Here is an 18,112-nt window from a genome sequence, read left to right on the forward strand (position 1 = left end):
CTGTTTTCTGAATTGGTACCCACTGTGGGAGAGAAGGAATGTAAGGTTAGTGACAGACCTCTGAGAGGCTGTGTGTTCTTAATATAAGCTCAAATAGGATTTAAAAGATCTAATCTCAACACAAATAAGGAAGTGAAAGACGTGACACTTGCTTAAAGCAAATAAATGAGATTTATATCAGTATATCACACCTAAAAATGATTAAAACTCAAGAGTAACCCAATGATCTTAACCAATCATTGTCAAATCTAGGTACTGAGTATACAAGTACTTACTGTACATGCCTTTCAACTTCTATGTTTAAAATTTCTTATTAAAATGTTAAAAACACTAACATACCTCCTGAAAATAATATTATAGAACTGCAAACAAGTTGGTGACGTAGGTGGGAGTTCATTTGTCAGGGTGATTGTTATCCTCACATGCTCTCCATTTCGAGTCTGACTAAAAACTTCAGTAACCTGAAGCCAGAGTGGTGGAAAACCAAACTTTTGTTAAAATAAGCCCAATCACATAAGCCTGTTGAATAAGGCAACAATCTAAGCCATCAAGATCAAGCTCATGAAAATTTAGAAAAGTTAAAAAAAAAGAAAAGAATGGCTATGAGAAGTGACAGAATGGGTATGAGAAAATGACTTTAAGTGCCTTATTACTACTTGATTATAATGATTAAGTCACTCAGGTAGATCTGAGAATGATACAATTATGCCAAAACACCCTTTGGGGGCATTATAAATCCTAACAGACAGGAGCCACTGGGGTTTCTCTAAAGCTGCCCTAGAATGTTGCAGTTTGGCTTTGAGGTGGAAATCCCCATTTCCCTCTCCCCATTCCAACAACTGAAATAACCTTGTGCTGTAGTCTTTTAGGTAAAAATAATATCGTTCCATCAAAAGCATGACACCTTCCAATTAAATCCTCATGTTGAAAAAGAAGAGCTGAGCGGAGTCTTCGGGCTTCCATCAACGGATTATAGTCAATGTGATACTGATATAAGGCCCATTGGGGACGGGATGTCAATCGGAAATGGTTGGTGCTTAGCCTTACGATAATACCTGAAGAACCTGTAAAAGTTAAGTCACATTCAATTAATGATATATCAAGTTTATGCTTCCTTGAAATCTTCACTGTCATGCCAAGGAAGATGCAGTTCTGTAAGCAAAGGGCTAAGAGCAGCAGACAACACAAGTTCTCAGACATCTGACTTTGGGGATTACTATTCTAATTACATAAATTACTAGAAGCACCCATTCAGAAAAGAATTATCCCTAGACTAAAGTAATTGACAACTGAACCAATGAAATCTTTATAGCAAAAAGTTTTAAAAGAGAAAAGTGATCTATGTGATATGTATCAAAACATTGCAGTGCAGCTGAAAACATCTATGACCTATTTCAAAACCAAAAAGGAGAGGAAAATGGAAAAAGTACTCATGCAAAGTCTTTGAACAAACATGCTCTTTCAGCAGAGCAATTCATCATACAAATAAATACTTAAGTGAAAGTGCTTCAATTTACTGTCCTGTGTACTTGAAAAGTAATCTCATGAAACTCATTCTTAATGATTAACCTACCTGTTTTTGATTCTTTCACATGATCTAGGTTCTGTCTTGTATTCACACCAAGATCATGAAAGTCTCTACGACGACCTCCTCTCTCTGCTAATGATAACTCCTGGAATCCAGCAGATATCTGGAGTTCTTTTTTTAAAAAAAAAAAAATAACAAAGAAAAAAATACATCTAAGTAATAGGCAACATGACAAATGCAATTCCCAAAGTACACTAAGGCATGGAATCCAAAGGCCACTGTGGTGCTAAAGATAGTGTGTACAATCCTGTCAGGATGTTTTAGGTATCTGCCAACCAAAGAAAAGAGTAACTTCTCAGCTAGAACCTCTTCCATGAAGCCATTCTTATCACCACCCAAGGCAAACTCAGCTCCCTCACAGGACATATATACCTTTACAAGATCAAGATGACTGGACTGATCCAAGAACTTAGGAAAATAAATTTGCATTCTGAATGGGTAATTATTTTTCTGTCTGTAGGTGTAATACCACCTAAGGGCCTTAGTATCAGTATTTTTCACAACTTTTATGATGTAATTATAGCTGTAAGAATTGGCAGTTTATAAAATTTAAATGTGCTACCTGAATTAGAAAATGTTGAAGTTTAAAATGCGATTTCCTCACCAATTCCCTTAAAAACCAGCAGAGTGGATGGGATGAGCCTGTGCATATCCTGTGACCATGATACACATCTACTGGGGTAGGTTAACTATCAGTGCATGGTTACTTGCAAAAACTGTGGTTAAAATATCCAAATTATTAAGTCTTTTAATTTATATAAAATATATAATGAAGTACACTTCATATAACTAGTATGATGTGGACCAAAGAACGAATACAAGCTACATAGACAAGTGTTAAATTCTAGCTTTCAGTTAACATGCATGTTACCTTGTGTAGCAGAGACTACTGACTACACAATAAACAATATTTCTTTCTTATTTTAAAAGTTTATTTAGGAAGTAACACACCGAATAGGGGATTCCCAGGTGGCACAGTGGTAAAGAATCTGCCTGCCAATGCAGGAGGCAAGGGTTTGATCCCTAAGCTGCAAAGGTTCCCTGAAGTAGGAAATGGCAACCTCTCCAGTATTCTTGCCTGGGAAATTCGTTGAACTGAGGAGCCTGGTAGGCTACAGTACATGTGGTCACAAAGAGTTGGACACAATTGAGTGACTGAGTGCACACACATACCTAATAGACTAAAATTTCTACCTTCCTTGCATGTAAGGATGGCCTAAGAGACTTTGGCAGAAATTATTGGATGAAACTTCTGGTAAAGCACCTTAAGGGTATTAATAGTTGGCTTTTATATTCTCCACGCCCCTAGCTGCCAGTCTTGCCTGAAATCTGGATGTGATGGCAAGAGGGAGCCCAAGCAGACATTCTGAGCAAAACATAAGTCTCAGTGACAGAAGTCATGGACTTGGGAGAACAAAAAGATAAGAGAGACCAGTTCTCTTCTAATAACAAAAGCTAAAATTAGCTTAGAATTGCCAGCTTCTCAAAGAGAAGTAATGTAGCTTACACAAAATATATCAGCTCCTGATATATCTTGTAAACAAGTTATTTTAATATGAGCTTCAATTTCTACACCTGAAAAATTGATGATAACAAATTTTTACTGGAATGTGGTAAGTTTTAAGTAAGAACTTCATTTATAAAGCACTTTAGAAGTACTGCTACATATGCTGGTTCTTGTGCCTCAAGATTTTCAGGGGCTCTACTTTTAAGCCTTTTTTACCTTAGTTTTTTTTTAATTGGAATTTAATTGCTTTACAACGCTGAGCTAGTTTCTGCCGTACAGAAAAGTGAATCCGCTCTATGTGCACACACACCCCCTCCTTGTCCCCACGGAGCACGGAGTTCCCAGTGCTCTATGGCAGGTTCTCATTTCTCATTATCTGTTCTATACACAGTAGGACATACATGCCAACCTCAATCTCAGCTTATCCCACCCCCAGCCCCACCCTCTCTACCCTCCTTAGTGTCTGTCTGTGTCTCTACATTTAAAAATTTTTCAGTATCTGGCAGCTTCCCTGGTGGTTCAGTGGTAAAGAATCCACCTGCCAATGCAGGAGATGCATCAGCAAGATCCCCTGGAGAAGGAAATGGCAACCCACTCCAGTATTCTTGCCTGGGAAATTATACGGACAGAGGAAGCTGGCAGGCTACACTTCCTAGGGTTGCAGAAGTCAGACATGACTCAGCCACTGAGTAAACCCCTGCTGAACTTTTTATACTAAAGACTTTCTGCTTAAGGCATCCACACTAACAAAGATCAGGTATACTGAATCTAATCTGATAGCAACAACTGGTCATAAATGCTTAATTTGAATTCTTCTCTGAAAAATTTGAGTTTCTCTTGAAAAAAATGTTAGTTATGGAAATGAAAACCTAACTGCAAGTTTCTGAAAATAAACAATAATGAAGTCTGCTCCCCTCTCCACATTTAGTACTGCTACTATTAATACTTTAGTCAAACTTTGATTAACTGTCAATCTAAAAGATGTTTTAAAAGGGATACAACTGGAGAAAGAAGAATGGAACTGGAGGAATCAACCTGCCTGACTTCGGACCACACTGCAAAGCTGCAGCCACCAAGACAGTGTGGTACTGGCACAAAGACAGAAACATAGATCGGTGGAACAAAACAAAGTCCAGAGGTGAATCCACACACCTATGGACACCTTATCTTTGACAAAGGAGGCAAAAATATACAATGGAAAAAAGACTATCTCTTTAACAACTGGTGCTGGGAAAACTGGTCAACCACCTGTAAAAGAATGAAACTGGAACACTTTCTAACACCATAGACAAAAATAAACTCAAAATGGATTAAAGATCTAAATGTAAGACCAGAAACTATAAAACTAGAGGAGAACAGAGGCAGAACACTCTCTGATATAAACCACAGCAGGATCCTCTATGACCCACCTCCCAGAGTAATGGAAATAAAAGCAAAAATAAACAAGTGGGAACTAAGTAAATTAAAAGCTTTTTCACAATGAAGGAAACTATAAGCAAGGTGAAAAGGCAGCCTTTAGAATGGAAGAAAATAATAGGAAATGAAACAACTGACAAAGAATTAATCTCCAAAATATACAAGCAGTTTATGCAGCAAAATACCGGAAAAATAAATGACCCAATCATAAAATGGGCCAAAGAACCAAACAGACATTTCTCCAAACAAGACAGATGGCTAACAAACACATGAAAAGATGCTCAACATCACTCATTATCAGAGAAATGCAAATCAAAACCACAATGAGGTACCATCTCACGCCAGTCAGAATGGCTGCTATGAAAAAGTTTACAAACAATAAATGCTGGAGAGGGTGGAGAAAAGGGAACCCTCTTACACTGTTGGTGGGAGTGCAAACTAGTACAGCCACTATGGAGAACACTGTGGAGATTCCTTAAAAAACTGGAAAAAGAACTGCCATATGACCCAGCAATCCCACTGCTGGGCATACACACTGAGGAAACCAGAACTGAAAGAGACATGTGTACTTCAATGTTCATTGCAGCACTGTTGACAATAACTAGGACATGGAAGCAACCTAGATGTCCTCAGTAGACGAATGGATAAGAAAGTTGTGGTACATATACACAATGGAATATTACTCAGCTATAAAAAAAGAATATATCTGAGTAAGTTCTAATGAGGTGGATGAAACTGGAGCCTACTACACAGTGAAGTAAGTCAGAAAGAAAAACACCAATACAGTATATTAACACATATATATGGAATTTAGAAAGATGGTAACAACAACCCTATATGCAAGACAGCAAAAGAGACAGATGTAAAGAACAGACTTTTGGACTCTGTGGGAGAAGGTGAGGGTAGGATGATTTGAGAAAATAGTATTGAAACATGTATATTACCATATATGAAACAGATGACCAGTCTAACTTCGATGCATACAAAGTTGGCATGCATCAGGGCACTCAAAGTTGGTGCACCATGACAACCCAGAGGGATGGGATGTGAAGGAGGTGGGAAGGGGTTTTGGACAGGGGGACACATGCACACCCGTGGGGGCTGATTCATGTCAGTGTATGGTAAAAACCACCACAATATTGTAATTAGCCTCTAATTACATAAATAAATATTTTTAAAAAGGGATACAACTGGAAACTTTGCTTCCCTTCCATGCAGGCTGTCAGAATGATTTATTAAAAACACAAATCATGCTATTGGTCTATTTAAGAGTCCTCCCATGTCACCGTATCAGTGAAAACTCAAGATCTTAATGTCTCATTAGTGATAAATCTGTTAAGGCTGTCATTTTAATTTCTAAAACACAGTGGATACTTGAATGCTTACTGTGAGAAGCATTTTTCAGATATAATACTTACAAGAGCAGGGAAAGACAGTAAAACAGGGCTTTGCATTACCCTGAGTATCACTGAATTCTCACAATGGCCCTTATCTTTAAAAGTATATACCTTTATATAGGTAGGGAACTGAGTTTCATGGAATTCATGAGTCATTGTTAAAAAAAATATATTAGTGAAGATCAATACAGAGAATGTTTAGGGAAAATATAATAAAAGCAAGTGACCTGGAGGTTTTTTATGGAGTCACTGGTTTCAGCACTTGATTCCCACTCTGGATTTATTCTTGTCATTTTTGGCCTCTGAAGATTTTCCAACTATCTTGCCAGATCAGACAATTTTAAAAGGTATTTTAAAAACATAGCACATTAAAGGTATTTAGTTGGAGGATATATATCCTGCTATAATGCTGGATACAGAATTCTTACTCGGCTTATATATTTGAAACTCATGCAACCTTATGTTTCTATTATCAGAAACATTTATAACGTGATATATTTATTCTAACAGAACAGATTGTATCTCTGTTCACTTTTTGGATTAAATGGGTAATTTTTTAAAAAAAGATTGAGACATTCAGGGAAAGTGATTCGATCAGTTCAGTTCAGTCGCTCAGTCGTGTCCGACTCTTTGCGACCCCATGAACCGCAGCACACCAGTCCTCCCTGTCCACCACCAACTCCCGGAGTCCACCCAAACCCATGTCCATTGAGTCGGAGATTAATTCCCATGAATGAATTGTAATCAAGGACCTTAAAAATTAAAACATCATGTAGCCCACTGAGGTTTCCCCAATGGCTCAGTGATAAAAGAATCTGCCTGGAATGCAGGAAAAGCGGGTTCAATCCCTGGAACAGCAACCCACTCCAGTATTCTTGCCTGAAAAATCCTGCCGACAGAAGAGCCTGTGGGCTTTAGTCCACGGGGTCAGAAAGAATCAGACACGACTTAGCAACTGACCACATATTTACTAAAAATACAAAGCTGTTTTACAACTTGTTTTCATTTTTCATTTCAGTCAAGTTTTTACATTCTTGAAAATGGCTAAATGGTACTCCACTGTTATTAAAGTACAGCAGGTTTTACCCTTACCGAATAGGTTTTTCCAGTTTTGGGGTCTTGTATGTAGTTAACAGTCTTACACAATCATGTACTTATTCAGTGTCTGGATAAATTACCATGAACATAACTGCTACTAAAAGTGTAATGCTGCTACACATTACAAACGCCATCCAAAAGTGAGTACAATCCTACATGGAACACAGTTCCAGTTTTAAAATTGCCAAAACTGGCAAAAAATAAAATGGAGGATAACTAGATTAAAAAATGCTCCAGTTTAATTTAAACTTAATGGTAAGGCTTAGCATTTTCACTGCCCTTTGCACTTTTCAATGATTTGCCCTTTCCTTTGTCCACTTTGCCATCACAGATTCCTAAAACTGCTCTGGGTATCAGAAAGATGAGCTGTTCTCTAATTTCAGTAAGTTTCCAAGTTGTCTCTTGACACTGACAGTATCTGTCATAGTTCAATTCGTACTTCAAGTTCATCTTAGATTTATTCATGTTTTCTAAATTTCATGGATTTCATCTGTGATGACTAAATATTTGGTCATATTGTGGTGCAAGGCATAAAGCAAGGAACCAGCTTTGTTCTCAAGTTTTCCATTTGCATCAACACTTTTATTGCCCATATCCCGTGCCAATTCCAGGGTTTTAAAAGCCATTGTTACTACATTAACTCTCTATGTATATATATATGAGTCTGTTTTTTTTCCAATTCTAAAACCAAACTTAGTAACTGTATTAGAATCTTATACCAAGCATCCAAAAAATTAGTTTTTGCAACAATGCAGGGAAAAAGCACAATTTTGGAGTCAGAACAGGCGTTCTGACTCTACTGGCTGTCACAACTTTGACCTCAGTTTCTGCATCTGAGAAACAGGATGAACCAATACCACACATGTGAAAATATATTTTCTAAGTCAAAGTTACAAACACTAAAGTTGGTACAGCTTTGATAAAACCACTAAAGAAGCCAAGAGAATGTTCTAACTTGATTAATGCATAATAAGCACATTTATAATCAGTTTAGAATTTACCTGCTTTGTGAAAGCTCGTGTGGGGCTCTAGTGTTTGCTCTTTTTGTTTCCAAGAAAAGAAATCCTGAAACACTGCAATCAGTGGCAGGCTGCACAGCCTGAGGGAGAGGCTGGGACTCCTTTTCCTTTAAACAGAGTTTTGGTAACTGCTCCACATCTACTGCTAAGCGCACGGACACACACACAAGAAGCCCTTTCCCTCTCCCTTCACCTTGAGACTTCGCTGTTGCTCCTACTGTTCCTCTCAGTCGTCCACGGCCAACTAATTCCCCCTCTGCAGGCGGCTGCTGAGGTCGAGACTGAATGTAACCAGGCTGCTGACTCTGCAGTTATATGCAAATAAAGCATTCTTTTTGTGTCAAGAGGTCAAAGACATCAGAGGAAATAACTAGTCAAACAAATCTAAGGCATTCAACCAAACTGATCTAAATTAGTAATCAAATATCTTATGAAGAAATTTCTTCAAGAAGGGTTACCAAGTGAAGTTAAGAACCAGGTTCCAATACCCTAGAACATGACATAGAACACGATTTTCCTTGTTCAGTTCCTACCTCCTTCACAGGACACAGTTTTTAAATTTAATTTGACTGCCTAAGCTGATGAAGGCTTAGCCAGTTTGTATCTCAAGGACTCTCCCTGCAGTGAGACAAGAGTGCCACACTCACCGCAGAGGCGCCCACATGCTGCACCATCTCCTGACCACGAGCCCTTCCTCTTGCTCTCGCTCTGGCTCGCCCAGTCATTTTCCTTTTTCTTAGGAAGAAATAATCATGAAGACAATACTCAATGTTTGCAATTATATTTGAGTGTTTCTACAACGCTATCTTTAAACTGATTTGATTAAGATTTTAAAATAAGCTCCTGGGTAATCACATAGTTTCCTGTCCTCTTAAGGCAATATCCCCACCTTCAGCAAACTTTAGGGCTCCTGTGCTAGGCAGCAGCACTGAAGTAGACTTATTTTCATGTAGTATGTCATCTTTCAACTGAATTAATTATAAAAAGACTTAAGATATTGGTGAATAGTTCTTTCACATCTAGATATGTAACCTATGAAACAGGGCTCTTATGGTAAACTTTATGCCAGGCCCTTTAAATAATTCTTATACATACACTACTGTATCTTCCTGGATCATCCCACAGTTGCATGCAGCTTAATCAAAACCACATCATTTATATCTCATAATTTCATTCTTGATGAGTGGCATCCACTCTGTCTCTAAGGAAACAGTCATTCATCTCCAAACTACTCCTTTACTGCTCCTACCACACATGATCAACAATTCCACACATTGTTTTCAACAGCACCCTGTAAATGAGTACCTAATGTAAGCCAGGATCTGTCAGGCATCAAATATATTATCATGTATAAAAGGTTCTCCACCCAGTCACCCCCAACTATAGGGCAGAAAGCAGTATCATCAGGTTATTATCAGAGCCAGACTGGCTCTTCTTCACATAAGTGACCTTGAGCAAATCACATAACCTGTGATTCACGTCTTTATTTGTAAAATAGTCAATAACAACCTATACCACACAGATCAACTGAGAACAACTCAATGCGAACACACATAGAGCACAAAGTGCCTGGCATACCATGAGCATTCAACACATGTGAGCCCTTGTGGAATTAGCAGAAAAAATCATAACTATAAACATTTAAGTTTAACGAGGAACAAAGAAGAATGTTCTTACAAAGAGGAAAGCAGGAACTAATTTACATACTGAAGAGGTCTGTCAGCGACAAAGCTAACATTTAAAGTGAGATGCAGGAGGACTAGGAATTGGAAGGTTAGGTGGGACCACTCTTCAGACAAGAGTGAACAGCTCGTGACTATGTGTTGAGAGCTTGGCTCATCTGCAGGACTAAAAGACGCCCATTGTGGCTGAAGGGTAATGAGCTTGGATTTGACATTCAATTCAGAGAGACTACCTAAGGTTCTAAAGAGGGGCAGATTATTTACAATTAAATCATTCTGCTTTAAGTCAGGATAAGCCTTTTCTGAGTTTTCTCAGCTTCTAAACATTTTTGTTCCATAGCAATCTTCCTAGAAAGACAAATTTAACGACACTACACTTTTAAAGACCTCTTTATCATACACTAAAGGACTAAAAATACATTAGCTCACATACCTGTAAAAACTTTAATGATCTAATCAGCAATTTCCAAAGCAGGTTACACAATATAATCTGCTGAGAAACCAGAATATTAGAACTAATTTTTAATGCCATTATAAAGCATTCTGAATTTACTATATGTATATTATAACAATTGCTATACATACATAACTTGGGCCTCCCCAGGTGGCTCAGTGGTGAAGAATTCGCCAGCCAATGCAGGAGCCCCAGGAGACGTGGGTTTGATCCCTGAGTCAGGAAAATCCCCTGGAGGAGGAAATGGCAACCTACTTCAGTATTCTAGCCGGGATAATTCCTAGGGCAGAAGAACCTGGTGGGCTACATACAGTTCATGGGGTCTCAGAGTCTGACATGATTGAGCAGCGAAGCATGTATGCATATATACATAACTCATGCACAGAACACACAGGCGTATATGCCCAAGTGTCTTACTGATGGTCAGCTGAATCAAATCTGGAGATCTCTGCTTTAGACTCCAGCAAACACTACTTTCCTCCACGCACCAGCTATGATAAATTCCTTGATGCACTCTGTCCCAGGGCGCACACATCCTTAGCTAAAGCATCTTACTCTCCTCTCTGAAATGGAAGAATTCAGCTTATCCTTTAAGGATCAGCCCAAAGGCCATCTCGTCCACCTTCCTGTACCAAGCTGTTTGCATATATATTACAGCAACTACCACATCTCATGGGTAAGCAGTTCCTCCTCCCTCTCACACACACATTTCAAGAGCTCCTCTAGACAAGGCTGCTAATCAGTCTAGTCCTTTGTACCTAAGCCCAAAGCTTGGCAACCTCGCAGTCCGTGTGCATATGTTGTAAAAACCTAGTAATAAGCCGAACTGCCACCCCAATAAGGAATTTTTAAAAAAATTACTGCAGTAGTTCTCAGAGCGTGCTCCTGGACTGGCAATACCTAGCACCCGATTGAAATGCAAATTGGAATGGGGGTCCCACTCCCAGCCCCAAAAGAGAAGCCCTGTTCACCAGGCTGCAGGTGGTTCTGATGATCACTGAGCCCGAGGGCCCTGGAGTGCGCTACCCACAGCGTCAAAGCCAGACCCCGCGGGTCGACCCCATACCCGGGTGCACTGCTACGAGCTGGACTCAGCTGTATACTCCCCACTTCAACATGCCCCAGGCTGGACCACAAGCCACTCCCATCCATCACCTGGAGGTGAGAAACCCAGCTGGTGCTCAAAGGCACCACACCAGCTACAAAGGACATCCAGGTCAAGTGGACATCCACCCCAGGGGCAAAGACACTAGTGTCCACCCCAAACATGCAGCAGATCCTCCCGCGCCCCAAGGCTGCCCGCCACGGTCCCCAGTCCTTCTCCCGATCCCGCTCGCTTCCCCGCCCCCACCCATGCCCACTGACTGCAGAGCGATACAGCACTCAGCACAGGCTAAACGACCGCGGTGGAGGACGCCCCGCCGCAGGGCCGCAGCCTCACCAGGCCCGCAGGCCGGAGCCCGAGGGTAACAACCGTGCCGGCGCTGGTCCACAGCTACGCACTCACAACCTCCCCAAGCTAGCGGACGCCCGGACCACACTAACAGTTACGCGGCGCTGCCAACGGTTTTCTCACACCAGATTCCTCCGCGCCGGGACTTGGGACTTTGAGCCACGATGCCGGCCCAAATGGATTCTTGTGCCTCTCGACCGCGCAGAGCCGCTGGGTTCGCTCTTACCTCGCTGTCCACTCTGGGCGATTGAAGGGCCTGGGGGGCCAGTGGAAATAGAAGGGTCCTCTTTTTTCAGGGCGGATGGACACTGACTTCAAGGAGTAAACTGCTCTGCACGTGGCACCGAACTAACGGCATGGCGGGCAGTGGCCCGTGCTAGGTGCTGATTGGCTGCTGGGGAATGGCAGTTTTGGCCGGGTGCAGAGGGAGGCTGGGCCAGACAAGCCCCGCCCAGGCCCCGCCCATGCCTCATCAGACCCCGCCCACACCTTGCCTGAGTTGTACCTGGAACACCTCTGATGAGCAGTTGGCAAAAATTGCAGTGGTCTTGATTTGTTCCTGCTCGTGGAGCCAGGCTGTGCACTCAACATTGCCACTGAGAAACTGAAATTGTGACCAGGTGTGTTTTGAGCTCCCTGCTGTTAAAAAAAAAGAAATTTACTCTTGGGCTGGTCTCTTAAAATAAGCTATTTCATTTATCAAATAAACAAATGAAATTTGAATTTTGCCTCCAAAAAGATAAAACTGCATTCTCAAGCTGGAACGCCAGGTGGCTGGCTGTGTACCTACACATATAACTTTCCAGATAAACAGATTAGGTGCTGAGTGCATGCATGTTTCCATGGAGGAGAGTGGTTCTCAAATTTATCCTGCATCAGGGTCACCTGGAGGGCTGGTTAAACCACAGATCGCACTGCTCCCGCCACTAGAGCTTCCGGATCTGTAGGTTCATAGGTGGGACCCACTAATTTACATGTCTGACAAATTGCAGAACATGTTCATATAACTGGTCCAGTGTCTGCATTGATAGCAGAGGCAGTGAGCTCCATGCCCTCAATAGAAGTTCATTTCCTCACTGGACAAAACCAAAACAGTTAAAACTGAATATTGTAAAATAGAACGGAATTATTTGTCAGGCTAGAAAATGGGACGGACGGTGACCATGTGACTAGTTAAGTCCAGTAACAATTCAGTAACTTCCTTATAGTGGGGTGTAGGTGGACTCGTGAGAGTCCCTTGGACAGCAAGGAGATCAAACCAGTTCATCTTTAAGGAAATCAACGCTGAATATTCAGTGGAAGAACTGATGCTGAAGTTCCAATACTTTGGTCACCTGATTCGAAGACCTGACTCATTGGAAAAGACCCTTGAAAGATTGAGGGCAGGAGGAGAAGGAGGCGACAGAGGATGAGATGGTTGGATGGCATCACTGACTCAATGGACACGAGTTTGAGCAAGCTCTGGGAGATGGTGAAGGACAGGGAAGCCTGGCTTGCTGCAGTCCAAGGGGTCGCAAAGAGGTGGACCTGACTTAACGACTGAACAACAAAGGGGAGTGCTTCTAGGGGCTGGCTTTAATGGGACGTTTGTACAACAAACATTTTCTTATTCCTTTTTAAGAGTGTATACTTCAGTCAGATTTGGGGTGGGGGTTGGAGAGAGCTGCAGTCTCCCCAGGCCACCTCCCCAAGTCCACAGCCCCACAGCTTCATCTGTGAGCTAAAAGGAACAGGCTTTCAGTGTTTCTCATGGTAGCTTAATTGTAGAAATTCAGTGGGGGGTGGTGGTGGTGGTGGTTCTGAAAACACACATTCCCAGGTAATCTTGATTCTGTAGAGTCAAGAGCCCAGAAATCTTGCTTCCTGAGCTGGAAGCAAGGGATTTTCTTTCAACAAGTGACACCAGGTGATTCTTATGCTCAGAGAAGTTTGAAAAATTTGAAACAAGATCTGTGATCTTGACATCTCCCACAGTTAACGAATTCATGAGAAAGGCACTTGAAGCGAGAAGTAGTTTGGGGGGGAACCTTTAAAGGTTTTCACTTTTATTTTTTTATGGCTCAATTTGGAATACATTATGAACTTGAACTTCCCTAGGAAAGACTTAAAATGTTAGTAGAAAGCTGTTCTGTGAAGTTTTGCCAGCAGATGGGGCAATAGAACAAGAAATCTATCTTTAGAGCCTCAACTCAAGGTAGGGTAGAAAAATATCACAAACATTAGAGGGTATAAGTCTCTATATGCCTGGTATCTTGGAACTTCTTTTTTTTTTTTTTAACAGCTTTTAAACTATTCTTATTTGTTTATATTTATTTGGCTGCATTGGGTCATAGTTGCAGCACACGGGATCTTTGTGGTGGTGCAGGGACTCCCTGGTTGTGTAGCATGGATTCAAGAGGGTACCCACTTCAGTAGTTGCAACCTGTGGGCTTAGTTGCTCCACAGCATGTGGAATCTTAGTTCCCTGACCAGGGATTGAACTCATGTTCCCTGCATTGGAAGGTGGGTTTTTTTTAACCACTGCGCCACCAGGGAAGTCCCTCCTTGGAACTTCTGAAGATACAGTGCTCGCCTGAAATATCACCGAGAGTCTTGCATGTGCAATGTAATTAGTTTCTAAAAAAGTTGTGATACAGTGGGATGGGGGCAAAGCCCATCTTTCTTCTGATGTCTCAAACATCACATCTCACAAATCTTACCTAAAATTTGGAAAGAAAAGCTACTAAGAGAGAGAGGTCGGGGAAACAGTGTTTTAAGTTCCTGAATTGACCACAGGATCAGGGCCCCACTGGCATCAGTTTTGGGGAGCAGTGATATATGCGCCTGACTCCGGAAACTGGAAACCAAGTGGATGTACATTCTCCTTCCAGGAACTGGGTCAAGGGGGGACAAACCAACACTGAAAGTGAAGAGAGTGGGGAAAGTGATCTGAGTGTTGGAGGGAGGGTGGTTTGGGAGATGCCTCAGGGAAATTATGCTGTTAAAGCCTTGAAAGGAGTTTGCAGGGAATCATAGGCAAAACACGGACAGGGCCTGGGCAGGGAATTGCAGTTGGTCCAGCAGGAGTGATGGGACACGTAGAGGAGTGACAGGTGATAACAGGGACAGACCAGGCTCTAGACGTTGAGTGACAATAAAAGCCAAACATCCTCACTGCTCAATGCACCCTGCTAGCTGCTACAAATACAATATACTCTGTCCTCTTGTTGCTGATACTAAGCCCAGGCCAGCTAGGCTGCAGAAGTGGGCCGATCACCAAATAGGAAGAGACACCGATGCTTTGGCAAACAGGAGCATAAACACCATACCTGAAAAGGTCAGTGACTTCTGGGTCCCAGGCTGTTCTTACCAAGCAGAATGAGGTCCCAGATTCACCGTGGTTGCTTGTTTTGTTTCACTGAAAGGACATATGCATAACATAAAGTTAACCATTTCACAACAAAGAATTGAGTGGCATTTTGTACATTCACAATGCTCGGAAACTGCCACCTCTAACTAGTTCTGGAACATTTTCATCACCCCAAAATTAAGTCCTGTTCCTATTAAGCAATTACTCCCCATTCTTCCCCTCCACCTTCCCACCCCCTGACCGGCACAAATCTATTTTCTGTCTCAATGGATTTATCTAGTTCATTCATTCCATGTAAATGGAATCATATGTGGTCTTTTGTGTCTGGCTTCTTTCACTCAGCATCATGTTTTCAAGGTTCATCCATGTTGTAGCACGTGTCAGAGCTTACTTCCTTTTAATGGTTGAATAGTATTCTATAGTACAGACAGATCACCTTTTTTTTTTTTTTTTTTAATCCATTCATCCACCAAAAGATGGGTCTAAAGTTTTTACAGAGAAACAGTCCATGGCCATTGAGTTCATGACAGTTGCTCTGAAGAGCTTTCCAGTGGAAGGAAACACAATGAAGAAAAAAAAATCTCAAGTTAATTTAGGTACAAAACTAACCTAAAACTAGTTTAGGTAACATGGTCTTAGTAGATGGTGGTAGGAGCTGCGGGCTGGAAAGGAAATCATCAAGATTTCATTGCCCAATCATCGAGAGTTTGGAATCCCTCATGGAGGAGTTTTGATCATACTGTGTAACCCATCAGCTTCTGAAAATTTTAAAGCTGAAAACCAAATAACCAGAGCACATTTTGACCTAGTTCCTTTCATTCCAAGATTACAAAACCTCTTTAAAATCTTTTTTAAATACAGGTTTTGTAGGTAAAGTGATGGGTGAAGCCTTTGAAAAAGAAAAAAATGCAGAGTAAGTTACCATGTATTCCTTAACTGTAATTTCCTAAGTCAGTTATCACATGCTTCATATTTACCTTGGCTTTCTATTTCTGTTTTACTACAGAGCTATCCAGTTTCTCCTCATCTTCTTAAATACCTGATCTAACTAGAGGTGCAGAATGGAAAGGTGGATGTGTGTCCCAAGATACACACAGACACAGACACAGACACACACACACACACACACACACACACACACTGAATACCTGGGAATGTTTATTGAAAGGGAAGAGCAATGGGTGAGGATCGAGTTTATCTAAGCACAACTTTGAAAAATTATTTATTTATCCATGTTGGGTCTTAGTTGCAACATGCAGGCTCTTTTTTTAAAATTAATTTATTTATTTTAATTGGAGGCTAATTACTTTTCAGTATTGTAGTGGTTTTTGCTAAACATTGACATGAATCAGCCATGGGTGTGCATATGTCCCCCATCCTGAACCCCCCACCTCCTTCCCCATCCCATCCTTCTAGGTTGTCCCAGCGTACCGACTTTGAGTGCCCTGTTTCATACTTGAACTTGGGCTGATCATCTATTCCACATATGGTAATATACATGTTTCAATGCTTTTCTCTCAAATCATCCCACCCTCACCTCCTCCCACAGAGTCCAGAAGTCTGTTCTTTATATCTGTGTCTCTTTTGCTGTCTTACATATAGGGTCATCATTACCATCTTTCTAAATTCCATATATATGCGTTAATATAATGGTGTTTTTCTTTCTGACTTACTTCATTCTGTATAATAGGCTCCAGTTTCACCCACCTCATTAGAACTGATTCAAATCACTGCAGTGCACGGATTCTCTAGCTGTGGTACGTGGGCTTCAGTAGTTGCGGCGCATGGGCTTAGTTGCTCGGAGGCATGTGGGATCTTGGCTCTCCAACCTGGGATCAAACCTGCATCACCTGCATTGCAAGGTGAATTCTTAACCACTGGACCACCAGGGAAGCCCCCTAAGTACAAATTTTTCATTGAGCTCTAAATATCACAGTCTGGCCACAGGCAGGATGTTTGAGGGCAAGGGAAAGAGAGCACTGACCTGGGTCTACAAAACTGGTCCGATTCTGTTCTAAGGAGTGGCTGTGGTCACCACGTGTGCTCTCTGGAGTTTTCTCTTCTCCAGAAAAGGAGGCATTGATCTGGACCAGCACTTCTCACAGTGCCGTTCGTTGATGGCCCTGCAGCAGCAGCCCCACCTGCGAGTTTGTACAAAATACACATTTTCAGGCCCTGCACAGACCCGCTAAACCCCGGATCTCTTGGGGCAGTGCACAAGGTTCTACATTAACGCTCTGTCCATGTGATTCTGGTGCCACTTAAGGCTGAGAAGTGTTGGTGCTGAAACTGTCCCCTTTGTGGCCTCATCTTTGTTTTCAGTTCCTCTGAACAGTTAAAAAAAAAAAGCTTTGAACTCCAGCAAGGTTCTCCGTCAGAATCAGTACCAGTAGCCTCCAGCCCACAGGGTGCCAACCCCCCCATCCATCTCTGCAGTCAATGGCACCCCACCACATTGGTCTTTGGGGTCACACACATGCCAAGCTCAGTCCTGCTTGAAGCTCTAACCTGGCTCTTCCCTCTATGAGGGCACCTGCCTCCAGGTTTCTTCTCCCATCCAGGTCTTGTTTACATGTCCCATCTTCAGAAGGCCCTTCCCTAAGCTCTTATCCACAGGATTCCCCTCCCCACACGGTCACTCTCCAGACTAGCCCATCATCTGCTACCACAGGGCCTTTGCACATCCTGTTTCTCAATTTGGAAGCTTCTTCCACTAGACCATCACTGCTTTCCATACAAATGTAGCCTCCTCCCAGGGCCCTTTCCCTGGGAGTCGATCTAAAAGAGCCTTCTACCCGCCGCCTATCACTCAATCCTTACCCTGCTATATAGGTGCTAGGGCTCCATAACAAATTATCACAGACTTGGAAGCTTAAAGCCACAGAAATGTATTGGTTCACAGTTCTGGAGGCCTTAAGTCTGAAATCAAGGTCAGAAGGGGCATGCTCTCCAAAGGCTCATAGGGGAAAATCCATCTTTGCCTCTGCCAGCCTCTGGTGGCTCCAGGTGTTCCCTGGCTTCTGGCTGCCTTGCTTCAATCTCTGCCCCCATCTTCATTTGACTTCCATGGGTGTCTCCCTGTGTCCCCTTCTCTTGTTATGCGGACACAGGTTACTGGATTTAGAGCTCACCCTAAATTCAGGATGATT

At 41.9% G+C, this 18,112-nt stretch overlaps 1 protein-coding gene across 2 annotated transcripts in view; it reads right to left on the minus strand.

Annotated features, from left to right (window-relative positions):
* Nucleotides 1-11,718, minus strand: part of PIWIL1 (piwi like RNA-mediated gene silencing 1) — a 36,648-nt gene extending 24,930 nt beyond the window's left edge. The window contains exons 1-8 of one of the 2 annotated variants that reach the window (XM_043488928.1): nucleotides 11,603-11,718; nucleotides 10,293-10,392; nucleotides 10,141-10,197; nucleotides 8,673-8,760; nucleotides 8,219-8,330; nucleotides 1,574-1,699; nucleotides 850-1,064; nucleotides 340-461 (exon numbers count right to left, since the gene is read on the minus strand). In XM_043488928.1, coding sequence (XP_043344863.1) covers nucleotides 340-461; nucleotides 850-1,064; nucleotides 1,574-1,699; nucleotides 8,219-8,330; nucleotides 8,673-8,750 — 653 coding nt within the window. In that variant the 5' untranslated portion in view covers nucleotides 8,751-8,760; nucleotides 10,141-10,197; nucleotides 10,293-10,392; nucleotides 11,603-11,718. Of the gene's footprint in view, nucleotides 1-339; nucleotides 462-849; nucleotides 1,065-1,573; nucleotides 1,700-8,218; nucleotides 8,331-8,672; nucleotides 8,761-10,140; nucleotides 10,201-10,292; nucleotides 10,393-11,602 lie in introns of those variants that run through there. The other variant, XM_043488934.1, reaches the window with a different exon arrangement.
* Nucleotides 11,719-18,112: the final 6,394 nt, after the last annotated feature.

Source organism: Cervus canadensis, chromosome 1, assembly GCF_019320065.1.
Source record: "Cervus canadensis isolate Bull #8, Minnesota chromosome 1, ASM1932006v1, whole genome shotgun sequence".
Classification (NCBI taxonomy): domain Eukaryota; kingdom Metazoa; phylum Chordata; class Mammalia; order Artiodactyla; family Cervidae; genus Cervus; species Cervus canadensis.